We start from the raw sequence: 27279 nt of genomic DNA, 5'->3' as shown, positions 1-27279 counted from the left end.
TCTGGTGGTTCCTTCCGGATACCAGATAGTGGATTACAGCGTGCGCCTTCCGGCTTTCAAGCGCCTAGGCTTGAGCAGGCATCACTCCACTCAGTCGGGGGAGTGACGTCAGCTCATCCAGCTCCGGTTTTTGCGGATGGTCGTCCTGCTTACCCTTTACCTTCACAGGGTTTTGGGCGGCAGGATGACGTTAGTGCTCAGGCTTTTCCGGTTTCCGGTTTGCCAGGGCATGCTTCTGCTTCCGGAACTGGTGACTTCGGTCATGGTTCCACGTGTGACTATTCTGATGCTCCATCAGTGGTCAGCGAGGAGTCGCGGGGCGTGTTTCCGTCGAAGCTCAAGTCTGTTCTTGACGTCGCGGCGGAAGTAACGTCTCGTTATTTTCCTGAAGGGGTGGTGGCTGCGGACTCTTCCGCATCATTCGTTCCTTCTGCCATGGCGGACTTCCGGCCGGCACAGGAGGATGTTTCTTCCTTCCGGTTCGCCGAGTCTCCGTCAGTGGCTTACCAACTTTCGCATTCACTGGTTCGTCCAGCACATGCGGGGAGTGGTATTCGGCCAGTGCCTGTTCCGTTACTGCTTCCTTTTGGTCCAGTTCCGGAATCAGCTCAGCAGTGGGTGGCTTCAGCTGCCCAAGCCTCTTCCTTCGTGCCTACGGCCAATAGGAAGCTTGGCATGCCCAATCAGAGCCAGAATTGGCTGGCGTCTTTTGCACTCCCTAGGGCTACCCTTCCGGTTTCCCGGGAATTGCTGCCTCTTCTGGCTAAACCGATCAAGCGTGATTCGGTTTTGCCGGTTTCCGAGGCTTCCCTCCTCTCTGCTGAGGAGGTTGGACGTCGGCAGATCGAACTGTCCTCCATTGCGGAGACTCTCGTTCGGGCTCTGTCTCGGGCATTGACCGATTCGCTAGTTCCTTTCACTCTCAGTGAAGAACAGAATGCGGACGATGTCTCTGCGCTTTTGACCGCATTGGCCAAGGTCAATGAGGAACAATTGCGTCTTTCCTCCCTGCAGTACACCCAAGCGGTACTCTGCAGGAGGGATCTCTTCCTCTCGCAGTCCCAATTCACGGAGCTGGCTACTAGGGAGACCTTGAGAGTCTCCCCGGTCTCAGAGGAGTCTCTCTTCTGTCCGCTGGCACTGGATGCCAGACAGAAGGAGATTCAGTCAAACAAGGACAGTCAGTTCCTTGACTACACTCTGAAGGGGGTGAAACAGTCTCAGCCTTCTAAACAGAAGCAGGCTCAGACATCGTCTAACCCCAAGCCAGCTCAGAAGCGGCAGGCTTCGCCGGCCGCTCGTGGTGGGAAGAAGAGGACGGCATCGGGGAGGGGGCGTGGCGGCTCTGGAAGTAAGCCACACCCCCAATGAAGCGCTCCCGATCTCACCTCCCTCCCGCCCTCCACCTTGGTGATGGCGGGAGGCCCCTCCCGGGCACTTTCTCGTTGGATGTCGGTAGTAGACAGCCAATGGATTGTGGGAGTGGTGAGTTCGGGCTTCCGTCTACTCTGGCGGGAGGAAAAGGCGCCTCTTACCCGAGTGCCTCCGCGGTTCAAGCCCCCCTTCTCGCAGGAAGCACGTTCCGTCTTGCAGTCGGAAATTGCCTCCCTGGAGCAGAAGGGCGCGGTGGAGAGAGTTCGGGTCCACAGCTCCCTGGGATTTTACGGGCGTCTGGTCGCTGTTCCCAAAGCATCAGGAGGATGGCGTCCCGTGTTGGATTTATCTCTCCTCAATACTTTCTTGAGGGAGATAAAATTCAAGATGGAGACGCCAGCCTCTGTCCGAGACTCTCTCCGCCCAGGAGACTGGGTGACCTCGATCGATCTCACGGACGCATACTTTCACATTCTTATGCATCCGACCGACCGGAAATGGCTTCGTTTCCGGTGGGGAGATCAGATCTACCAGTTTCGCGCACTCCCTTTCGGGCTGTCTCTCGCACCGTGGATTTTCACCATGGTGGTGAGACAGGTCTGTGCACTGGTGAGGTCCCAGGGTATCCGTCTGCGGGCTTATCTGGACGACTGGCTCATCATGAACCAGTCCCAGAGCGGCTGTTCGCAGGATACCCTGACGGTTCTTCGAGAATCCAACTGGTTGGGGTTCTCGATCAACCGGGTAAAGTCGGAGCTGACCCCGTCACAGACATTCACTTATCTGGGGATGTCTTTCGACACGGTCGCTTGGACTGTCCAGCCTTCTCAGAGAAGGGTGGACAAGCTCCAAGCTCAGATTCGCTCCACTTTACCTCTCCTGATGGCTTCCATCCGCTCGCTCGCCTCCATCTTGGGGCAGATGGAGTCTATGGCTCTTCTGGTTTCACTGGGCCGGGTCCACAAATGTCCGCTTCAGTTCGCGCTGAAGCCGTTTGTGGACTCTCCTCTGGTGGACTGGGACGCCCTCATCCCTTTGCAGGGATGGTTCCAGTCTGCGACCCTTCCGTGGTTGCACACGGAGTGGGTCTGCAGAGGTGTTCCGATCGTCGTGCCCCTCCCCGACCTGGACCTCTTTACAGATGCGTCCAGGGAGGGTTGGGGGGCACATACAGATCTTCAGACTCCTCCCTTTCCGTTACTCAGCCGAGTAATCCGGAAAGCGGAGATGGAGGAGCCGGCCCTTCTTCTTCTGGTCGCTCCTCTGTGGCCGTCGCAGGTCTGGTTTCCAGATCTTCTTCGGCTTGCCCAAGGGCCCCCCATTCCTCTCGCACTCGTGCGAGGGGAACTAGTGCAGCCCCGAACAGGCATTCCACACGAGGAGCCCAGTCTTCTGAAGCTTCACGTGTGGAAGTTGTTCGGGACTCGCTGAAGCGCTCTGGGGCGTCGTCTTTGACTCTGGACTTGGTGGCTCGCTCGCATAGAGCGTCCACCTCTTCAGTTTATGCTTCCCACTGGAAGGCATGGACTGCCTGGTGTTCAGCTAGAGGGGTGAGTTCGGTGGCTCCGCGCTCTATTCAGGTCGCTAACCACCTCTCTTTCATGTCTTCACAGGGCGCCTCAGTCTCCTCGTTGAGGGTCCGGCGCTCCGCTATCTCGGCGACTCTTCAGCAGATTGGTCGTTCTGTTCGAGTCGGGGGCGTTATAGCTGCAGTCATTAAAGGGGCTGCTCTTAAGGAAGCTAAAGCTCGTTTGCCCGCTCCCAAGTGGGACTTGTTTTTAATCCTGGAATTCCTTCGTTCTGCGGATTTTGAGCCTTTAAGCGAGGCCAGTCTGTTCAATGTCACTCGCAAAGCGCTGTTTCTCCTTTTGTTGGCTACGGCCCGACGGGGTAGCGAGGTCCACGCCCTGTCGGGTCAGCCTGGAGATATCTCCTTTGAGCCGGACGGTTCCGCATCTTTGCGTTTCCGGCCTGATTTCCTGGCCAAGAATCAGTCTCCGGGGCAGGCCTCTCCGCTGGTTAGAGTTAAGGCTCTGACCAGCGCGTTGGCCCCGGGTGACCCCGATTCGGTCAATTGCCCTGTGAGGGCACTTCGTCTGTACTTAGCCCGGACTCAGCCGATTCGGTCTAGTTCTCAGAAGTTGTTGTTTATCTCTCTCCTTACTAGGCGCGAGAAAGATTTGTCGAAGGTAACGTTGGCCCGGTGGGTGTCCTCGCTCATCAAGCAGGCTTATGAGTGGAGGCGCACAAAGAGGGGGGGGGTTATGCCCTCCTTGCCACTTGACTCGGCCCGAGCCCATGAGACGAGGGCGTGGGCATCCTCTCTGGCAGTTCTGCGCTCCAGACGTCTAGAGGAGGTGCTGACAACTGCGTATTGGCGTTCCGAAGATGTTTTCATAAACTTTTATCTTCGGGACGTCATAGCTCTTCGACAGGATGGCTCCAGAGGCCTTCCAGCGCTCATAGCAGCAGGCCAGTTCCTGTCCAGAACTTGATGGTGAGTTTTGATTCATTTCTAGCCCACCGCCTTGTTGATGTTATCTGCTAATGTGATTCGGAGTAAGAATATGATATTAAATGGAAAATTTCCTAAATAAATTATCATTTAATTAATATACTTACCCGAATCACATACTGTATTCCCTCCCACCTGCCCCGCTTATGGTTTTAAGATTTTTTAAAGCCGTATGATAATAGGCACGTGTTCCTAGAGGAAGTGACGTGGCATACACCCGTATGGGAGGTAACTCCCGGTGTACTGGCCCATTACCAAAGCTACTTTCACTTTCGTTTTGGTGATGGGGTTGCTTCCCTTTAAATTCTTTAGCCGGGTAAGCGTTTTTCAGTGATAAGCATCTCAGGTGACTCAATGCTAATGTGATTCGGGTAAGTATATTAATTAAATGATAATTTATTTAGGAAATTGTCCATTCATGTCCATGTGGGTGTTGTTCAGTATCGGTAAACACATTCTGATGAAGCAGAGTATTTACTGTGTTTTTTCACTCTCTGTGATACAATAGCAGATACAATAGCAGATATAAAGATATCCAGCGTGGACACAGGAATTTTCTAATTGAGTCCATTGTGCTCATTTTTTCTTGTTTTTCATGCTACAATGTTGCAGTTTTTGATGCAAGAGTTAGTTCAGTTTGTTGTGTAACGTACTAACTATGAGAAAAGTCAATATATATCAAATGCATTTTATGCTTACCAGATGTTTCTTTTAATCTGCTGACAGCCAATGAAAAACACAGGAAGAGCTTTAGAACTGGTGTTTTATCAGCTGCTACTGCATCTTCAAATAAAAACAAATGTATGCAAAGAGGGGTTGCGTTTAATGTAAAACTTTGTGTAATTATTGCATTTTTTAGGTGCAGTACCCATCTTAGCAATATTGCTGCACGGAATAGGTCTTGTTTTGCAGTTTGTCGAGGAATGATGGTACAGATACAAAAAAAAAGACAGTGGGTGGTCGTCTTAAGTCAGGTTGAAACTATCATTTGGAACCGAAACTGACTGCCTGCGTTAAGACAGGTGGTCGCAATGGAAAGATGAATTATATTGTAAACCGATTAGGGATCTTTTGGGGTGATCGCTATAGGCAGGTGGTTGTTATCGATCGGCTGGGCAGGTTTGGCTGTTTTAACAATTTTGCCCTCCAATTTTGCAGTGAAGTATCTGGGACTGCTGGCCATGTCCCGTATCTTAGCAACCCACCCCAAGTCAGTTCAAGGTCACAAGGACCTGATCCTGCAGTGCCTGGACGACAAGGACGAGTCCATACGATTGCGTGCCCTTGACCTTCTTTATGGTATGGTGACCAAGAAGAACCTGATGGAGATCGTCAAGAAGCTGATGGTGCACATGGACAAGGCAGAGGGGTCCCACTACCGTGATGAACTGCTGTCCAAGATTGTTCAGATCTGTTCCCAGTCCAACTACCAGTTTGTCACCAACTTTGAGTGGTAAGGCCAAAGAAAAATACACTTCTGTTTCTGATGACATGGCTTAAACAAAATTGGTATTTTGGCGAGCTGTGACCTCTAGATGTCACCGTTAGATGTCGGAGAAGAGTTTTGTCATTTTAATTTGTTTTCTTTTTTGAGGAGGAAAAAATAAGGTTATTTGGGGAACAGGAAACTTTGATTTTTAAAAATATTTTTTTAGGTCTAAAGGAATGGACTTTCTGTGTTGAGGATGTTTGCTGTGATCCTTTTGTGTGTATTCTTGTTGGTAAAGAGTAGGGTGTGCTATAGTGTTCAGTGTTGCATTCTTGGGAGTTTCTTTTTCAAATATTTGTGGTAAATCTGCTTTTTCTGAAGCTGTGGATGTAATTCTTATTCAACGATAATGAAAGCATGTGAGATGAGTAGAAGGTTTAGCATGTGCATGACTTTGCATTTTCATTGAATATAAAAGAAAAGATCTACTGCTTAAACAGAAAGAGAACACAACAGTAACCAGGTTTGGTACATTCTTAATCAATATTTTGACAGCTTGTCGCTGCCTTCTTCCGGCAGGATGGTAAAAGTAAGGAATCAAGATCTACTGCTGTCAATTTGTGACAACAATGAGACATCTTTACAAACAGAATGGTCTTCTTTGCTTTGCAGGTATGTGAGCATCCTGGTAGAGCTGACACGGATGGAGAGCACAAGACACGGAGGCCTGATTGCGGCCCAGATGTTGGACGTGGCCATCCGAGTGCAGGCCATCAGGCATTTTGCCGTGTCACAGATGGTCAGTAGTTTTCATTGTCAGTTAAACTGACATTTTTGTGCAGAATACTGTTGTTTGTACTCTTCTTGTAATAAAAATGCAAAAAAACACTGTACTCACGTGTTGAACGAAGACGATACGAATAACACTTTGTTATTGTACCTTGTTATTCGTATCGTCTTCGTTAAACACGCGAGTACAGTATTTGATGGCCTTATTATTTCTCGCTCTCATACACAGTCACCATTGTTCTGCTTTCTTCTTGGAATGCCATGCATTAATATATTATTGCAATGTAAGTGAAAATTGGAAGGTTGGGTAAATTGTTGAAGGGAGGGGTTGGTACATCTCTTTAAAGGGGAGGGTTTTAAGATTTATGTGTTTTCACAAGACTTCTAGCATGTTGTTTTGAAGCAGCAAATGATAAGAAATGTGATAGATAAAAAAAAGGGCTGCTAAGAGTGTTTTTTTCTCTTATTTTTTTTCTTGAATACTCGCCTCTAAGATTAACGAGTTACATATTTGTATTATTTTGACATTAAGGGATGTTGTTTTTCGTTTTGTAAATATTTGTTTCTATGTGTTGCAGGCTATTTTGCTGGAAAACTCCCACCTTCTGGCAAACAATTCTCAGCGCAATGGAATCTGTGAGGTTCTGTATGCTGCCGCCTGGATCTGTGGAGAGTTTTCTGAGTGAGTGTCCTTCACATCTAATGGCACACTCCTTCTCACCATCTCTTGGCCAGCCCAAAACCAGCAGCTGAATAGCAATCTTTGGTGTAGATTCATATATGGGCGGTTTTAAAAAAAGTAAGACTTTTGAGGCAGATGAATTTTTCAAAATGACTTTAATCAAAGCACCTTTCTTGTCAGCTAGAATGGTTAAGGAAACATAGAAGTATTCAAACACTAAATAGGCAGTCCTTGACTAAAACAAAAAGGGTAGAAAAAATTAATTAAAATAAAATTAACGAGAAAAAATGTCACTGGTGTTACCGTCTTTTGATTTTTTTTTCATCAGGTATAATTAGGTGATATCACATTGTTTTGCAGATTAATTGAAGAAACTGAAGATGATCTTCCAACTGATCAGGATTGAACATCTATTGCTGCTTAAAAATATCAGGTTTATGAGCATCAAAGTGCCTTTTGCTATTTTTGTTTGTTTTTGGGGTAATGTCAATCCAACAAGGGGCATGAAGAAGTGGGAACATTTTCACAATTATTTTTATGTGTATGCTTTGGACTTAAAGGCACAAAACCATGGCACGGTACTGACTTAAATGCCAGATGAATTATGAAAAAAACTAAAAAAATATCATGGTGACACCAGTGACAGAGCGGTAACACCAGTGACAGTCGGTAACACCAGTGACAATTATCAAACGAAAATTCAATGTATTATTCGCTGGAAATAAAACATTTGTCAGTATCAACATTCATAATGAACTTGAAACCCAAAAGGTTTGGATGAAGAAGTGAAATTATTATAGCTTTAAAACTTTACAGGTAAAAGCATTGTAGGTAATAGTAAAACAAAGAAATTTGGTGACACCAGTGACATACTTTATCATGTTTTAATTTTATAATGTCAATTTCAATAACAAAAACGCTCATCATTCATGCACATAATAAACTGAACACCACATATTGTCCTGAGCAGGTTTTAAGGATAAATGTAAAAATCTTGTACTACAAAGGTAACAAAACTTGACATAGTAACACCAGTGACAGTTGGTAACACCAGTGACATATTGATATACATTTTTTTATTTCATTTTGATAACTTGACACAAAAGAACTTAATATTTGCACTTGCATTGTTCACATGCCCCATGGAGATTTGAAATAACCTTGCCCTTCTCTTTTGTGTAAAATACACCGATAAAACCCGTCAAATGTCACTGGTGTTACCATTCCATCACTGGGGTTACCCTAAGCATGGTAACCCCAGTGACGGTAACACCAGTGACAAACTGGATGTTAACAAATAATGACTGCTCCCCCAAACAGGTTAGATCCAAAGTTCTGACATCACATGAAAGTGGTTCACACATACCACTAACTGATACTATCAGTTTATCTTCTGTGTCTGTTTTATAGCAACTGTACCCAGTAACACAAGTGACAGTATTTACAAACATATCCTTACCTGCTACCCTTCCAAAGACTTGTAAATGGTCCACAGCTTACAGTTTCAGCTTTCTCTGCATACATGTGATGGAGGGAAAAGGGAAGAAACTCTCGGTGGTTTTGAGATGGAAGGTAAGGGGGGGAATCATTGTTTTCCACCAAATTTGTGTGATGGTAACACCAGTGACATAAAACTGAGGGACATGACTTTTTTCATATTTAATTTATTTTTTCCCTAATTATGTAGACAATAGGCGTTAAATGCATTTTGACATATAAAGTTCATATCTGAATAAAATTGAAAATCATTTTTTTGATAGTCTGGAATTTTTTCCCTGAAATTTATGGACAGTCAAAATTGTGCAAGCTCTACCGGGGACAGGTATTTTTAGCCACACCCTCAATATTGTATGTACAAAAGTATAAAGCCAATGCACATATTGGAAAAAAAATCATATCCCAGTCCGTCTACAATGATTGGTCTTCACATTAAAACAGTTTACAAGGAGAATTACCCCTAACTTTAGTCGTAAGACTTGTTCAAAGTACCGGGACAAGAAAAGTCTTACTTTTTTTGAAAACCGCCCATATAAAGGTTAAAAGGGAGGGAGTCTTCTATTTTTAGCGTATCATCAACTCATGTCCCTAAAAGGAAAATGTCCTGTGAGGACGTTAACGTCCCCCTAGTTAATTTGGAGTCTTTTATAAGGGGGGGGGGGGGGGGGGGGGTGTGGTGGTGGTGGTGGTCTTAAAAGAGAAGTCTTCTATTGGGGGGTTCCTTTGTAACCGGACATGACAAAGGGGAGTCGTATAAGCATTTGCTTTTCTTATTTCCCCTTTTTTTCTCTCCTCATTATGCTAATGGTACATGTAGTAAGAGAGAGATTCCATAGCCTGATTCATAGCCTGAAGCCTGATTCATAGCCTGATAACCTGTTTTATCATGTGTGGTTAGATATGTCATCCTTCTGGATGTGATTAGGTTAAATATCTGTCCAGGAAATAATCACAGCTGTGGTAAACCAGATATGAAAACATTTCAGTATCTTTTCTTTTGATTAGTTATGAAAGCCTTTTGAGTTGACTGCATAAGACTGTGATACTGGAATGAGATCATGCGTAAAAACTTATAGGGTCAGTTTCTTTTATTTGGTAGGTTCATAAGTTGTTTGAGATGCCTGTGCACCTTTTCTGTACAGCTTACAGTTACTTACAACCTCTGTTCTTACAGCATTGCCTAGGTAAATTTCACTGTGAGTGCATACACATTTTTCTCCCGTGCATACCCAACATCCCAAATGACACAATCCTTCTGATGAAAATAGTATGGCTCACCATCTCTTAGCCAGCCCAAAATCAGCAGGATCAGAAGAACACAGGTAAGAATAAAAAGCAAAATATATGAACATAAACCCAACTTCGCCACCTCCACCATATTTGTTTTAACCCAGGCATCTGAAGAACCCTCAGCAGACGCTGGAGGCCATGCTGCGGCCCAAACTGACGTCGCTGCCGGGACACATCCAGAGCATCTACGTGCAGAACCTGCTGAAGCTCTACTGCAAGGTCCTGCGCCGCCTGGAGGATGAGAAGGACGAGGATTCGCTGGCACAGGTGCACACCACCCTGCAGGAGAAGCTGCCCATCTTCGTGCAGAGCGGAGACCTGGAAGTTCAGGAGAGGGTGGGTGGATTTGTCTTTTGTTGGGATGAAGAATTAATGAACGAATGCAGTGGACTGTTAACAACTACAGGGGTACCCAAGACCTCGAAAAATCAGAAAGTCAGGTCTTTTTCTTCTGCATTCATGGGCTGAAATTCCCATGTACACTCATGTTGTTTGCACGAGTGGGTTTTTCACAGTATTGTTCATGTTAACACTGCCCCGCAGGAGAAGCTGTCCATCGTTGTGCAGAGAGGAGACCTGCAAGTTCAGGATAGGGTGGGTGGATTGTCTTTTCTGGGGATGAAGAATGAATGAGAACAGCTGACTGTCAACAACTATCATTCATGTTCACACCACCGTTTTGGGGATGAACTTGTTCATGTTCACCATTAATCAAGCAATGTTTTGTCCACAGGCGTGCAGCATGCTGGCGCTGGTGAAGTATGTGATCAAGATAAGAGAGAAGGGGGTTTCCGTGGGTGACGAACTGGCGCAGCTGTACGCTGGAGAATTAAATCCTGTGGCTGCCAAGGCCCAGCGCAAGGTTCCCGTACCAGAAGGGTAAGAATTTATTTGTGGTATTGGAAATCATCATATATTTATTGGATGGTTGGGTAAATTGTTGAAGGGATGGGTTGGTACATCTTTGTAAAGGGGAGGGTTATGTAAGATTTTTGTGTTTTCACATGACTTGTAGCATGGTGTCTTCAACCAAGTTTGTACGATACAATTTTAAAGACAAAGAGTTTTACAAATATTGTCTGTGAGAACACATTGAGATGTCTTCAAGATTGGATCATGTGCGAAGTGTCCTTTTGTACTTTATTTTGCAGTGAACATTGATAGACCTGCATCATTTTGCTCCTATTTGGTGTCCTTGTTTAGCTGCATTTTTTTTAAACCATCCTTTTTTGTGTGTTTACAATATCTAATACGCGCTGCTTCATTGACAATAGGTTGGACCTTGACGCCTGGATCAACCAGCCAGAGTCGGACAGCAGCGAAGAAGAAGGAGAAATCATGGGTGTTGGCTTCTTCTCCACTGTAGGATCAGAAGAACACAGGTAAGAATAAGTAGCAAAATAAATTATGTTCAGATATACCTCTGTAATTGTTGTATGTGCTGTGGAAGAGTTGTATCCCTTGAAGATAAGGTGATATGTAGAGGTTACATGCCGAGTCTCAGTGATTATTAAAGATAATGGTCGAAGTTGGCGGATCATGAAAAATGCGAGCTTCAGCGAGCTTTTTTATGACCGCGAACTGAGACCATTATTTTTAATAATCACTGAGACGAGGTGTGTAACCTCTTTATTCCTCCTTTCTTCAGTTATTCAAAGAAAACAGGAGTTTTTGTGCGAAAGTTTGATCGAATCCGAATCACTCAACCAGTCAACCTGCGCAGGCGATCGATTAATGCGCGGTTGTATAGTTCCGTGCAAATCATTCCATTCTGTTAACACTTCTTGTCAGTTTCCCTGTTTTGGACTAAAATCAAGTACACAGATATGCTGTTATTCTGCTGTGGCGGTAAAGGCAGATATTGTGTGTTCTGTTTTTTTTAGTATCGCTAAAGGATAATGTTCTTTCGTCAAATGGGACTAGCAGACGAACTTTTGCACCCGTGTTCCAACGTTAATTACTGTATGAAGTTCAGTTTTCTGGGGAAAATAGTGTATGAAACCGCTTTATGTTGTTTAAATTGATGAGATGTGTGCATTTGGTTGCGTGGGATCTGTTTATGAAATGAAATATTGTTGAAAACTGACCGTCGGATTGCAGTCAGTGTTGTCGAAGAAAGTATGAGTTACTTGCCTTGGGAATTTGCTTGTGATGAACGTTTGTGCACGGCAGATCTAGATTCAGAAAACAACCGAACTCATGGATTTTATATGGAGATTCATGTGTTCAGGCCTGTAGTTGTTAATTTAAATGCGGTATGTTTGTATTGTTTGCTCCAGAGATGTATACTTCGTACGTATAGAGCGTTCGGAACTTTTCAGTCGCAAAAGTAGTACCGAAACAGAACAGCTTCTCAACCCATTGCAATATCGAGGATTCAGGCTGTTGCTGGCTCGTTATTTGTTTGGTTTCTGGGTCATTATCGAAAAATAACTAGCTCTACAAGTTTACAGAGGTAAAGAAGCAGAGGGGGGAATAAGTAAAGTTAGCGATAGCATCATAGGGGGACACTGCCAGTGTCTGCTCAGTAAGATGACTTTCCTGTTGAAAGCATGCACATCAGAGCTCAAAGTTCACTGTGATGCTATCAGCGTGTTTATATCTTGCATCATCTTCAAGGATTATGAAGTGGCATACATTGAAACACCCGATAAGCAAAGTATTAGAATCAATATAACTGTAAGGAATGGACTGCCATTGCTGGGAAAAGCCACAAATATGCTGAGCTTTAAGAATGCTACTACAGTGGAACCCCTCTCTAGCGACCTTGAAAATGTTGACAAAAATCGATCCTTATGGAGGGGGGTCCTTACAGAGGGAGGGGGCGGGGTCAGGGGGCCACAAAGAAAGTCACCTCAGATTTTCTTAAAAAAAGAAAACGGAGAAGTTTGAGTTGCTGACGACCATTTTCTCAAGCAAACTGCTTCAATTTCATGTTTGACATTGTCGATGGTGTCCACCAGTTTTGATGCATGTACTACTACCCTCAGATCTCAGTACCTTGGCCAAGTTTCCTCTCAAGACATCAAAGAGACCGCGCCATAGGTTAAACTCCCCATAGGTTAAACTCGGTCACTGACCCGGGTGCAGGAAGTGTTTCCTCTCTCAGATATGAAAGGGGAACCACCTCTCCTAGCTAAAACTGGGTCAATGACCCCTGGGAAGAAGGTCAGTGTCTTTTAACAAGGCCACCCAGCTATCACAATGGACCTGCCTTTGATCTCGATGATTGGTTTGTGATGTTTACTCAGCCCACCCAACCATCACACCTCTCAGCGGTTTAGTGCAACCAGTTTGTCAGTGATGCCTTACGCTGACTGAGCGTCTTGGCTTTGTCTGACAAAGTCGTTGCACAAGCTGTTAGGTCGGTCCTTAGACGTTAGAGCGGGGTGGTCGCTACACTGGTGACAACTATATAAGGAAACACATCGGTTAAAAAAAAAGGGTCGTTGTGGCGGGGTAGTCCTTAGAGAGGGGGGTCTTAGAGAGGGGTTCCACTGTATACACACATTTTCCAGGGGATTCTGTTCTGCTCCTTAACTCCGCCAGGGACACAAGTGGCTTCTGGTCAATGCTGAAATTTGATATGTATACAAGATGGCAGAGAACATTTGAAATAATTATCTGCCTATGAAGGGAATCAGCATGTTTTTTGCAGAGAAGAACTTTGTGCACAGCTCTGGGTGATTGTTTTTTGGGTGTGGTTTTTTTTTTATGTGGTTTTGTTGGTTTTGCAGGAGTTCCTACCAGGTAGAATCCATGAGAAACACACCAGAACCAACCCCTGAGGAGATGGACAAGGTAAGCACACAAAGTCGTTAAGACCCGCAGGTTAACTCAGATGCAGCTAGATGCATGTCAAAACTCATTCATGCACAAACACATGCTCAAAGCAGTACTGTGATATTAACCGTACTCCAGACACGGCCCATGCAGACAGTCCTGATGACCCGACTGTGAGTCAAGTCCAAGGACCTGAGGAGGACAGCACAGTTCATGGCATTCATTGTCAGCCTAACACAACCAGTTGAATGCTGAAAAAGAAATCAAAATCCATTTCAGAATGGAAACAACTGAAGGGTAAAATGAGGATCAGAGAAGTCTTAATTAGATTTAATTTAGTTCTTCACTCCTTCTATAGCTGAAGGGACGTTAAAACAAACCACCAACCATCTCCTTCTATCAAGACACGGGTCAGCCCTTTATTATTCACAGCCCAAATCTGTTCACCATTTCAACAGATATTTCCACACGTCATATCTTGGTTTTTTAATTGCTTTATTTTTTTATTTTTTTATTTTAGCGTCGTGAGGCACGTCGTGTGGAACAAGAACACAACCCTCACTATTTGAAAGATGAAGGTCGTGGCAAGAAGTCGCGGAAAGGAAACAACGATGTCAGCGGCATACCTGTGGCCGCCATTGATCTCTCGGTGCCGCTACACGTGCCAGGTATGTTTGTGATTACAGGTGTGATATGATTGTGGTTTACAGTAAGCAGTTCTAATTCGACTCAGCAGGAGAATTATTTTCAAGATGGATTTCTGTCAAGTCTGGACTGTACAGTGGAACCCCATTTTCAAGACCCCCTCATGGGCGGGGATGTAGCTCAGTCGGTAGCGCGCTGGATTTGTATCCAGTTGGCCGCTGTCAGCGTGAGTTCGTCCCCACGTTCGGCGAGAGATTTATTTCTCAGAGTCAACTTTGTGTGCAGACTCTCCTCGGTGTCCGAACACCCCCCGTGTGTACACGCAAGCACAAGACCAAGTGCGCACAAAAAAGATCCTGTAATCCATGTCAGAGTTCGGTGGGTTATAGAAACACGAAAATACCCAGCATGCTTCCTCCGAAAACGGCGTATGGCTGCCTAAATGGCGGGGTAAAAAACGGTCATACACGTAAAATTCCACTCGTTCAAAAAACACGAGTGTACGTGGGAGTTTCAGCCCACGAACGCAGAAGAAGAAGAAGAAGAAGACCCCCTCTTGTAAAATGTATGCATCAACAGTCTTTTGTTTCACTTTGAGGCCAATGGATTTATGTTTTGATATTATTATGCATCATGCACTGCACACGCCAATTCAATTTTAACGCCTGAAATATCAATAGTCTGTAGTGCTGCTATCCTAAGAATGAGTTCCAGTGCTTTCTTCACAGGCCTGTCGTCGTCCGACAAATACATGCAGCTGGACGACACGAAACCGGAGGGCAGGAGCCGCAAGGAGGGCAAAGGTCACAAGAAGGGCAAGAAGAAGCGTCGGAAGGGAAAGCACAGCGAGTCTGAGGAAGATGACGTAGAACAGCTTCATGCTGTCAGCACTGTGTACGACGCACCTGAGGTGAGGGGAATGTTCTTTTGTTCTTGTATATTTTGCAGTCTGTTGTTGTGGAGACAGACCTGTCTACCCGTCTGATGTGTGGAGACAGACCTGTCTACCCGTCTGATGTGTGCATAGTTTTTCTTCCTTCCAGGACATTGTTAAATACTATTGCATGCCAAGCTAAAAACAAGAGGCGAAGCCTTCAAGGCTCACGTAAGAAATCGACAAACAGTAACACAAACTCAATCACTCCGTCACACACACACACACACACACACAGTCACAGTAAGCATAGGTGAAACTGTGCAAGAAAGCGAGACCCTGGATCTGCCAACTAGTCTTGGCCCGCTCACAATAACAATGACCGAGACTTTCAGTAATTCCTTTGCGTGACGTCTAACCCTCTTACGTCATAATGTGACGTCTTCAAATAGTTTCTATCACACACGTCAAACACTTTTGACCGAGACGTAATCGACTCGGAAATGTTAAAGTTTTTATCACACACACACACACACACGCACGCACAGACAGACAAAGTTTATCATCGCATAGGCTACACTTACGTGAGCCAATCAGATGATATTTATCGGGAGGGACTAGAAAGAAATATTTGGGTTGCTGTTATCTGTTAGCAGACAAAATTAATGTACCAAACACAATTCCTTTCTGTGAGGGGATTTGAATCAGTTTTCCCCCACACCCCCCCACCCATACCCATACACTTTCCCCCATGTTTTGTGATTGGCAAAAAGCTTGCTTATGAATTTCTTTTCTTTGTTTGCTTTATGTGTGAAGCAGAAATTGTGATTTACATTGTTGGTACTGGTCTTCGAAAGGTTGTGTGTTTGTGAGTTTGAGTATGCATGCATGTGTGGGTATGTATTTGTATGTATTCCTTCTAAAATTATTCCTGCAGTTATTTATCTGTTAATTTATTGGTTTACTGTGTTCAGGGTGTGGATAATTCAGACAAGGAAGATGATGACAACAAAGACCCCTACAAAATGCTTGACATGAACTTGGATGCGTGAGTCACTGTATTTCTTTCGAATACATCACCTCAATTTAACTAATAGGAGTTACCTTACTTACGAGTGCTAGACTGAGAAGCGTCCTATGTTACCAGTACTAGACTGTAAACAAGGTCGCTAACTCTAGATTTCCGTCGGTATACCATTTAGGGGAGTAGTCTCCCTTTGTCGGTAGTACCTCTCTGCGCATGTGCCAATGCCCATAATCCCCAGTTTCAATTTCTTGCTACGGGGAGCTAGACGTGTATTTAGACCTTTCCCGTCTAAGAAGACTTCCTTCACAGGAACTACAACATTCACCTTCAATCACGGTTTGGGCTTTCCTTTTTAAGGGCGATTACTACGCCCGTATACATTCAATGATTCATCACGTTGAACAACGTAACGAACCGTGAAAATGAAAGTGAAACGGCTTAAAAATGTAACAAAGTTACTTGGTCATAAGTAGAAAGTACTTCAATCATCAATGATACCTTGTTGACACACAGAGCCAAACAGGCTCCGTTACTTGTCTTTTTAAACTAGTGAACATGCAATTGAACGACAACTATTCTTCACTCAGTCGTTACGAATGTCGAACAGATATTTACAGCGGTTGGCCGGTTTCATTGGCGCAATAGAACTCCGCGAACGATAACTTACCTTGCCGCTTTCAATGGAAAGCAACGGCAGGTCACCCTACACATCAATGTAGGAATACGAACGAGACCTTCAACTTCGATATTACCCGGAAGTTTTTTGCGTTTTAACAGCTTTTTATCGACTACAGCGAGGTTTACCATGCGCGTTATCCCGACCGGAAGCGCATTTCTGATCCGAATTTTTAGGCGTACAAAGTACCGAGCGCCCGCGAAGGTTACATACGGCGTATGAATACTTCTGTCATTACAAACTGCGATGACTCTTGCGGGCAGCGTAGATACGGAACGCAGTACGCTTGAACGCTGATAGAACTGAAGGCACAGAGCGCCCGCGAATGTTACATATGGCGTATGAATACTTCGGTCATTACAAACTGCGATGACTTTTGCGGGCAGCGTAGATACGGACCGCAGTACGCTTGAACGCTGATAGAACTGAAAGCGGGTTGTATCGAAGAATAACAACAACAAACCTCGCCCGCTTGGAAAGAAAACCAAACACTGAGATTGAGATATGCGCCTCCGGGAATATTACGGAGGGAACTTCCTTTACTCTCAGAGAAAGGCAAGTAATTCTCTCTCCTATGTTTCTGGGAAACGGTGTTTTCTGCGGTTGGCAGATTATGGTTTTGGTATTTTTATCAGATGATCATGGTGGACTCACAGAGACCACGTGGTGGTACTTCTTCAAATTGGATATAGAATACTTCCACCTTAACTTGATTAACTTGTAAACGCATATACATACACATTATATATATATAAATATATATTAAAAAAAAAAAAAAAAAAAAAAAAAAAAATTTTTAAATTGACAAGGAAGAATTAAGTGTATGCAAACACAGATGGGACATCTTTTTGGGATATAATCTTTTTTCTTGGCAAAGGGTATCAAAGAAGTCAGTTGATGTTACAAATTCCATTTTCATGGAGTGTTTAAATCAGCTATCTGAGTGGTAAAAGATTTAACTTATGGATAAACTCAAGTGTTTACACTTTGAGATTTACACTCAGCTAAAATCTGTTGATACCACAGTGCCAGGAGACAGCTCTTCAAATTCAATTAGAACAGGCTGCACATATATACTTATGTTCTGTTCCAGTGCACAATTGATGTACATTACACTTGAATGACATGTTATGAATAATATACAGTTGAAACCATGCCTTAGGGGCATGAATAAACTTGGTTGTTAACACATGAGTATTACACTCAGCTGAGTTTTCACAACATGCAAGATCGAGCAAGGCTCTGAATAATACTCACAGGGGAGCTTCCTATAATGTTGTCATGCCTCTACTTATTCCTGGTTCGTAGGCAAAACCTAAGCCTTTGACCTTTAACAAGGCCACATCTCTACTGTTGTCACCTAATCCTACGACTAGGTTCTCAGAAGTAGACAACAGGACCTAACAATAAGAGGCCGCCCTTAAATAACACTGGCTCTAGTCAGGTTCATACAAGGGATACAATGTTTATCATTTCATATTATGGAAAATATAACATATTTGCTAAACGGATGTTGTTACAACACACAATTAACTATGCCTCCTAGACAGAGCGGCTACTCTCATGAGAAAGGTACTGGATAAACTCTTGGCACATCCATGCCGTTATCAGTACGAGGGGGAATTAAGTCATATTGACATGTATTTGATATATACGTAGACATTACCAAACAGACAATGTCGGGCGCTCTGGGGGAATACCTCCAGTAAGCACAGGAAGAGACAGGCTTCCTTTTCGCCCTGATAACTCCCAGGATCGTTGCGACAGCTTATGACAGACCCTCCAGCTGTCAGGCAAGACGTCCACTGGGCGTAACATGAGTAGAATCTCCCTGAGGTAGCTACAGCCTCGTCTGCAACCTCTCCCTTGAGGTGACCCCGAAACACGGCTGTTGACAGGACTGGGCCCCTCCCACCACTATCTTTGCCAGGGTTCCCCATCATGATGGTGGCTTCATGCATTTTGACTACCAGTATTCAGTGCTGCAAACTGCCTGTAGCGATGCTTCAGCACCGGAAGGACAGCTCCCGCCCCCCTTTGCCTGTCTTCCACCTCCTGACGGACTGAGGAAGACCTAATGTTTAACGCTCTTGGAACTAGACCAACACTTCACGCCTGACCATATTCAGCTGTGCCCGGCTACACAGAAGTCTGGGAGTGTGAGGAGAATGCCTAGAGCCTCCTAGTTATCTTCATCACCTGGAATGGAGAGCTAATGGTTAGAGGCTACAACCTTCACACCGGGGAGCCGCCCTACCAGTAACAAGATGGCACCTGCAATCTGCATACAGATCACCAGTCAAACAGCGGTGGACAACTGAACAGGGTATAGTAGTCACATCAGTTTCCATGCATACTGCAAGCTCTTGAGGTCTCTAGATGTCTCCTTCGGATACACAGCTACAAGACAGACACTGCGTACCAAGATAAGAGGAATCAAAGTGTCAAGACATTTACCTGAGGAAACGACTCTGAAGATCACTCACACTTGGAGTGGAGCTTGTTCAACAGGGTAACGGGCCCAAGAATCTTGCCATACAAGCGTCGGGCAACACGGGTGAGCATGTTCAGGCTACATCACAAGGCGGGGAGCTGTTGGAGATAACGCAGAGACGGGGGAAGAAGTGCTCTGAGATCGTCAAGTACAGAATGCTTTCATGACACTGTGGACGGACTCAGCGTAACTACTTGTAAGAGTTGCCCCTTCTTCCTGAATGTCATCTGACACCCGCATCAGCCAGGGGATGATGATAGAAATGTCAGATTGTACAGTCGACACTCAACAGAGGATGTCCGACACCTGTAACAGGTCACATCTCGACTGATAATGGTAACAACTCTGGCAGAAGCATCAACAGGAGAGACGACAGTAGACGTCCTAGAGAAGGGATGGGCCGTTTAAGATCACTGGGCAGGTGCCCCTGAGATGATCAGCAGCTTTTGGAAGACAACCTACCCCAGGGTCAGGCAGTCCTTAGGCTACAAAACCTCATGGTTATCATCCTTGGACCAAGTCAAGAACCGCCCTGATATGGCGCTTCGTGGTCGGCTGGGCGTTAAGCAAACAAACAAACCAAGTCAAGGCAAAACCCTTCAACAGGGACAGCACTCAACCTACGTCATGCTTCAGAGACGGACAGACTTGACTAAAGAGGGAATGTCTCCCGAGGTGACTCCGCCCGTTTTTTTTTCCATGGACTTTCCAGGAAGGACACTGAGAGATAGTCTGAGGTCTGGCCAGCCATCCGCACTATGAGATCCATGGGCCAGATTTCATAGATCAAGGAGGACCTCTCAGCCCATGCGGATTGATTAGTGCTGCCAGACATCTTGGACTGGGTAAACCATACGTCCCTCCATCATTGAGTCAAATTTTCCTGGAACAAGAAGAGCTTCCTCTACCTTTAGGGGTATTGGGTACGGCCACAGACACACTTGGATTTGGGAAGGCTCAGCCACCCCTTCCAACCGAACCTTGAATTGGACAAGCTTCGTTTGCCTCTTACAACTGGCGCTCTAAGATCCCTGGACCACAGAGATAAGACCTAGAGGTATTCCTCCCCCGAAAGGCATAATGAGTGCGGCAATACCTTTGCCAGTGGGTGAATGTGTCCATCCCATCCATATGTAGACTCTCAGATGCCTGGACTCAAAGGCTAAAGGAGCTGGAGGAAAGAGACACAGTGAGATCCTAGCAGGAGCTAGGAATACCACACAAGGCTATCTCCCTTGCTCCCAGTCTACGGTGACACAAGGTTATTGGGTGAGTATAAGTTGTGTCACTCTAAGAGCTTGAGGTAGAGACACAGTGAGATCCTAGCTGGAGCCAGGAATACCACACCAGCCTTTTCTCCCTCGCTCGAAGAGCCTGAGGTAGAGACACAGTGAGATCCTAGCTGGAGCCAGGAATACCACACCAGCCTATCTCACTCACTCCCAGTCTACGGCTACGCGTCGTTTTTGGGCGAGAAACGTGGCAACTCGGGTGCTGACTAAGACCTTTGTCAAGTCAGAACTATGCATCAGACCAAGAGAGTACACCTCCTGCCTCAGGCAGGGGCCTGAAAACAACTCTGCATAGTCACCCTAGAGCTCAGCTCCACAAACAGCTGAAGTGCCCCAGAGCTCACAAAGCTATGCTGGTCAGACAATGCAACACTTGCCGCCCGCAGCCACGCCTACTGATAATCCAGATATGGACTTGGGTGATCTAGGCAGAAGTACTACTGAGATCACAACATAAGACATCTTTGTGAGTTCAACTACCAGGGGGCAGAACTTTGCATCAGCCCAAGATAGTGCACCTTCGGCCATAGGCCGGAGAACATCACTGCATAGTCATCTAAGAACTTGTGAGCTCTACAGAAATCTGGAGTGTCCCAGAACCCACAAAACCTATGCTGAGCAGACAACCCAGCAGATGCCACCTACAACCATGTTTACAGAAAACCTAGATCAAGGACCTGGCTGATCAAGCCAGTAAACGGTCCTGCTGAAATCACAAATGGGACCTCTCAGTGAGTTGCATGCCAGGCATGGCACCCTCTTGAGTAAGACAAGAGCGGTCATTCAGCCAATAAGGGCTCAGAGATGCCCATGGTCACTGGGGACCCCCTCACGCTATAAGTGTGGAATTTCAAAGTAAGAAGCAGGTTTTCCCCTTGGGTAAAGGCAATACAGCTGGCTGTCTTTCACTGGCTATTCTAGGACAAATGGTACCTATAACCATTAAGGGTAGGCTTATAGCCCCCACATGCGTTGAGACAGGCACAGGAAAGGTGCAGACAGTGACCGTACTGCTGAGCGCACTTGCGCTTACTTCCTGTCACGCAGGAGGAACAGCTAAGTCAGCCTGAATTTACACTGGTATCTGTGCCTACCATCCTCATTAGAGAGGTAAATTCAGAGAGGATATATATATTCATTCATGCGACTGGCACAATTGTTTGCCATGGAAAGTGGTGCCTCAGACCAGAATTCTACAGGATCTCTGGAAACTCTGTCAATCTCCCTTAAATGGAGGATCAGTCGCAGAGACGCACCTTGGTGATAAGTTCAAGGTATTAGAGGAATTGTTATCTCTGACCATTCCTCATCTTTTAGGTCGTTCACCTGATCCGCCTGCAGAACTTTACGTTGCTGGGGAGTTGGGTCGCTCAAGGCGCATAATGGCAAGTCATAACCATAACCCAACATTGATAAAGACAAGTGATCAGAGGAATAGTAACGACCATCGAGTAGAAACCAGCTCTACATTGACAGGTGGGACTTTCTTTCGATTGTCCCTTTCTGGAGCAAGTTGACACAGTGGCAACAATGCAACTTGCCACTCGCCCGACTCAGGATTTCTTGCTTCTCAGTCCGATGATCTATCCTTTTCTTCCCCCGATTTTACAGGGGGGATTCCGGACAAATGGGCTGAGTCGGGTGAGGTGACACTAGATTACCGATCGAAAGTCAACCCTCCAGCCTGTTATCTATTCTCCTATTAGTTAAATTGAGGTGATGTATTCGAAAGAAATATGTATTTTTTACAAGTAAAATGACTATTTCTAAGAATACTCACCTCAATTTAACCAGAGACCCTCCCACCTACCCCGCTATTGACTTAATAGCTTCGAATTGAAACTGGGGATTATGGGCATTGGCACATGCGCAGAGAGGTACTACCGACAAAGGGAGACTACTCCCCTAAATGGTATACCGACGGAAATCTAGAGTTAGCGACCTTGTTTACAGTCTAGTACTGGTAACATAGGACGCTTCTCAGTCTAGCACTCGTAAGTAAGGTAACTCCTATTAGTTAAATTGAGGTGAGTATTCTTAGAAATAGTCATTTTACTTGTAAAAAATACATTTTTTTTTCTTTAGATTACTAACAGCTTTGGTTATTTTGCTTTATTTGGACAGTTGTTTTTTGAGTGTTTTCATTGTCTCCAACAAAAGTCTTTTGTTTTTTTTTCTGCCAAACTTTTGAACTGGCTGCTTTTCTGTTTTGCTTGTTATTGTTATGTGTTTGTCTCGTTACTAGTCATTCTCAATCATTCTCGATAAAATTGTGTCTATTTTGATTTACATTAGACAATTAAATTAATGCAGATCTTTGGCTCGCTGATTCTCTATTCAGCATTTTCTCAGTTTTTCATTTGTCGGACTCGAACTTTGTGCTTACAGTGAAAGGGGTAGAAAGGTAATTATTCTCTTTCACTCTGGAAGTGGGATGGGTAAGAGCTGGTTAGGAAGGATTCCATAAACTTAACCTTTCTTGTGTTTTGATTGATGACAAAAGACATTTACGTGTGCAGCCCTTTGAGAGACGACGAAGCGTTGCCAGTGAGGACCCACCGCATCGTGCTGGACGACGGTCACCCAGAAGGGGCAAAGGCCGCCACTGAGGACAAACACAAGAAGAAACACAAGAAGGACAAAGACAAGAAGGAGAAGAAGAAATCTAAGGTCAGTCAGTATAAAACCATTAAAGTTTTACCACTATGTAAGCTTTGTGATCGTTACTGTTTCACCACTTTGTTAGCTTAGTGAGTGTTGACAGTCGAAACGGCACGGTTGGCCTAGTGGTAAGGCGTCCGCCCCGTGATCGGGAGGTCATGGGTTCGAACCCCGGCCGGGTCATACCTAAGACTTTAAAATTGGCAATCTAGTGGCTGCTCCGCCTGGCGTCTGGCATTATGGGGTTAGTGCTAGGACTGGTTGGTCCGGTGTCAGAAGAATGTGACTGGGTGAGACATGAAGCCTGTGCTGCGACTTCTGTCTTGTGGGTGGCGCACGTTATATTTTGTTCAGCCCTGATATGGCCCTTCGTGGTCGGCTGGGCGTTAGGCAAACAAACAAACAAAAGACAGTCGAAACCCCCTTTTAAGACCTCCCAAAATCTGAGAATGGTCAGCCAGACAAACACAAGAAGAAACACAAGAAAGACGAGGACAAGAAGGAGAAGAAGAAGTCTAAGGTCAGTCAGTAGAAGACTGTTGCTCTTTCACCACTTCGTTAGCTTCGTCATTGTTGACAGTGGAAACCCCTTCACAGCTGTTCCTGGCTTGCATTTCAGTTGGGGAAGGGGCGAGTTAAAAATAGCCAGGCCAGAGGGAATCGACAGCTACAGCCAGCACACTGTTAAGCTCGCTTGCCTGTTATACCCAAATGCTTCTGCGCTATGCCTGCAGCTAAAGAGGCAGAAATGAAGCTCTGGGAATAGCCGTGCCTTTTAAGACCTTGCAACATCTGAGAAAATCAGGTTTAAAAAGAGACTGATTCTTATACTGGAGGCAAGTTAGCAGACTTCATGCACAGAAAATGTGACTCTCCACCACGGAATGAGTCACATGTCACCTTTGCATGATTTTCATATTTTTACATTTTTCTAAAGAGTTTTTTATGCTCTATCCAGTGGTGAAAACCGTTTCAGAAAAGAGCGAAAACTGTTTGAGTTATAGGCCTGTGACTAAGGTGACCCTCACACTGTTACCAGACACTCCCCGGACTTATATTAAGCCTAGCGCAGAACCGCGCGAGGTGACATGCGACTCATTTCGTTGTGGAGGGTCACAAATGTGGAAAACTAAGATCTGAAAAGTGGCATTCCACTGTAGCACATAACTCATCCAACTTCACCCACTATGGATAAGATTCTTAAACAACATTAAATCTTTGTTGTTTTTCTGATTTTTCTGTGATTTCAGTCTAAAACAAATAGCATTCAAATATACACTCTAATTTACAATGTGTGCATCTCCATTTCATTTTGACTGAAGTTGATTTTCAGCAAACCAGTTCTTCAGACTTGCAAACCAACTGTTTTCAAATTACAGAATTGTGAAGGAAATAAGACAGACTCAATATCAGCATTTTGTTCAATTTGGCACAAGAAGTGAGGTTGTCTCGGCAGTATTTTGTTCAGTTTGGATGGAATTTCTCTTCACTTTTACTATTCAAACTAAAGTTTACAAGTTTTGACTCTTGTTAAAAAAAGTGAAGATGAAATTCACTTATTAATTTCAATGCTTATTATTCTCTCTGTTGTCCGGAGATTGGTTCCACATGACTCATTTACTCCTGTTGCACATGTCGTATATATATAGTAAGAGCACTTACATTCCTTTGTTTTGCGGATCTTGTTTAACACTTGTTGCCTCATCAGGCATGAGAATCCTATTCCTTTTGGAGGAATTCCGCCTTTTGAACCTCAAGGGTTTCATGCTGGATATGGAAAATCAACACATTAAATTGATTCTGAAGCTGTAAGCAACACACCTCATGTTTAAATCAATGTCCCTTCTTCTTTAACCACGGGGTAAAGAAAAAAGTAATGACATCTTCCAAATGCTTATTTTGAATTTGGCAAACCTTATTTCCCCCTTTTTAACCATTTTCTATTCTCAAATCTGCTCATTTTCTTGCAACAGAAGGAGAAGAAGAAGCGCAGTAAGTCTGAGTCGCACGAAGAGAACGGGCCCAGCCTGCTGTTAGCCACCGGTGGAGAAGAGGGGGAGGAAGCTGCCGCAGTCAACAACATGGAAGAAATGCCAGAGGAAAACCAAGTGCATGAAAACAACACAGAAAAGGTTAGGGGATGAAAGTCGCTTGTTCATTTTAGTGCTTGACGTTTTTTTATTTTTTTATTTATATTTTTTTATTTTTTTATTCAGTGCTTGATATTCTTGCAGGGGCCAGGAGATTGATTCCGCGTAACTCTCACTTTTGTAGCACATGCCAACTATTAGGAAAGTGCTTATATCCCTTTGTTTCCTGAAATAGAAAATGTTTGAATGAAGTAACTTCTACACTTGATGTGTATAGTTTATTTTGGCTTGGAAAATAAAGGCAACCTCACAGGACTATATAATAAAACCATGCCTTAGTCTGTTTATATTTCACTTCAGGGGGACGACCTGGACTTCTGGCTGTCAGGAAACGATGCCGCAGTGCAAAAACAAGGCGCGGGTGACGTCAGTGCTAACGGCAGTGCAAATGTGGAGGAAAACGGTGGTGCTGCTGCTGCACGAACTGTACCTACTGTCAAAGTGTCAGCCGCTGAAGTGGTGCTGACCACGGATGAAGAAGATCACATGCATATGGATGCAGAAGAGGTATTGAACGATTTGACTAGCTGAAGTTCTAGTTGATGGGTGGACTTTTCAGCTTGCTAAATTTCACTCTTCCACAACCCATACAAACGCGACCAGTTATTTCCCAACATCGTCTATTCTGTGTATTTCCTCACATGAGTGAATTTGTGAGGAGTCTGTGGTGTTTATGTGCATCAAAATGCAACTGGCAGACATGGGATTCTTCCGTAAATTTACGGAATTCCGTACATTTTTAGGCTCCAGGGATCATTCTTGAGATTCGTGCAAATCCGCTGAGAAAATTTTCTTTCATATGTTTCCCTGCTGTTTGAATTGTTGTTATTGCCATTGATATAGAAGCTCTATGATTAAGCTGAAATATGCATTTCAGGGCCATTTTTGTGTGTCTAAAACACTAAAAACCTTTAGCTTCTGGGGGCCGCCCCCAGACCCCCACCTTCTTTTTCCTTAATTATCACTTTTTCGGAATCCCATGTCTGAACTGGTCCAAGACTCTTGCTCTTTCATATTGACAAGCTAACACATTACCAAGGTGACTTCTTCATATATTTTTTTTTCTTCGCTACAAAGACCACTGGATCGATATAGTTGTGAATGTTTCATTTCGTCTATAACTTACATGACTTACTTTTCTTATGATGAGCAAGAGAGTGCAGGTGAGAAGGACTAGAACAAGATAACAATAAAAATGTACTCAACACATACCAGTGTAACTTTTCCTGTTTGTATCTGGTGAGTACAGTTTTCTTGTTTTCTTGTTCTTAGTTTTCTTGTGTGTTTTTTTCTGCAACTGGTAATTGTTTTGAAAAGTTTGTTACTCTGATTAATTTTTGCTTCTCTTATTTTCAATGCAGAAACCCAAGAAGAAGAAGGACAAGAAGTCTAAGAAAGAGAAGGAGAAGAAGGAGAAGAAAAAGAAGAAGAGCAAAGAGAAGCGCAGTGAATATATAGAACCTGAGGGCATTACCACACCATCTAAGGAAAACCTTCCACCTTCCCAGGTGCCCACGCCCATGGAAGTCAAACTACCAGTGAGTATAACTGTCACGTTTCAATATATCACAGAAGGTGATTATGAACAGTTAGTTACTACTGTACTAACTAACTAACCACACCACGATCCACTCTTGCAGTCATGGAAATTAACTGAATAAATCCCGGCTTGGCCCCCATGTGTCACGTTTCAATATATCACAGAAGGTGATTATGAACGGTTAGTTACTACTACTAACTAACTAACCACACCACGATCCACTCTCGCAGTCATACAAATAAATAGATTCAACAAAAGTATAAGTTTCAGACGCCTGTTTATGTACTAACTCGCCACCTCCCTCGAGACTTCACTCCAAAGAAAAGATGTTTTACGTTCAAAACGTAAAATGCAGGTCACTGACAAAAACGCCAGTTAAAGTTTAGAAAATGATAATAACACGCTGATCCCGTGTATAGATAGGAAAATTATAGCTGTCTGTAAAAGTGCTGGTTTATGCAGGTGTCACACACCCCACGTTGTCACTACTCGAATGTAATCATAAATATACTAGATGACAAGGCGGTATAAGGGCGCTATGACAAGGTGCACTTAGCTTTT

General features: G+C 44.4%; 1 protein-coding gene across 3 annotated transcripts in view; it reads left to right on the top strand.

Annotated features, from left to right (window-relative positions):
- The window catches only part of LOC138966654 (AP-3 complex subunit delta-1-like), a 65213-nt gene that overhangs the window by 25835 nt on the left and 12099 nt on the right, over positions 1-27279 (top strand). For all 3 annotated transcript variants that reach the window (XM_070338948.1, XM_070338950.1, XM_070338947.1), the window contains 14 exons: positions 5048-5342; positions 5991-6117; positions 6686-6789; positions 9681-9912; positions 10310-10455; positions 10851-10958; positions 13314-13377; positions 13880-14027; positions 14733-14914; positions 15853-15926; positions 22887-23037; positions 25002-25160; positions 25479-25685; positions 26540-26716. In XM_070338948.1, coding sequence (XP_070195049.1) covers positions 5048-5342; positions 5991-6117; positions 6686-6789; positions 9681-9912; positions 10310-10455; positions 10851-10958; positions 13314-13377; positions 13880-14027; positions 14733-14914; positions 15853-15926; positions 22887-23037; positions 25002-25160; positions 25479-25685; positions 26540-26716 — 2174 coding nt within the window. The remainder of the gene's footprint in view (positions 1-5047; positions 5343-5990; positions 6118-6685; positions 6790-9680; positions 9913-10309; positions 10456-10850; positions 10959-13313; positions 13378-13879; positions 14028-14732; positions 14915-15852; positions 15927-22886; positions 23038-25001; positions 25161-25478; positions 25686-26539; positions 26717-27279) is intronic.

Source organism: Littorina saxatilis, linkage group LG5 (genome assembly GCF_037325665.1).
Source record: "Littorina saxatilis isolate snail1 linkage group LG5, US_GU_Lsax_2.0, whole genome shotgun sequence".
Classification (NCBI taxonomy): domain Eukaryota; kingdom Metazoa; phylum Mollusca; class Gastropoda; order Littorinimorpha; family Littorinidae; genus Littorina; species Littorina saxatilis.
The sequence above is the reverse complement of the archived record's forward strand: the minus strand, read 5'-3'. Positions and strand labels throughout refer to the sequence as shown.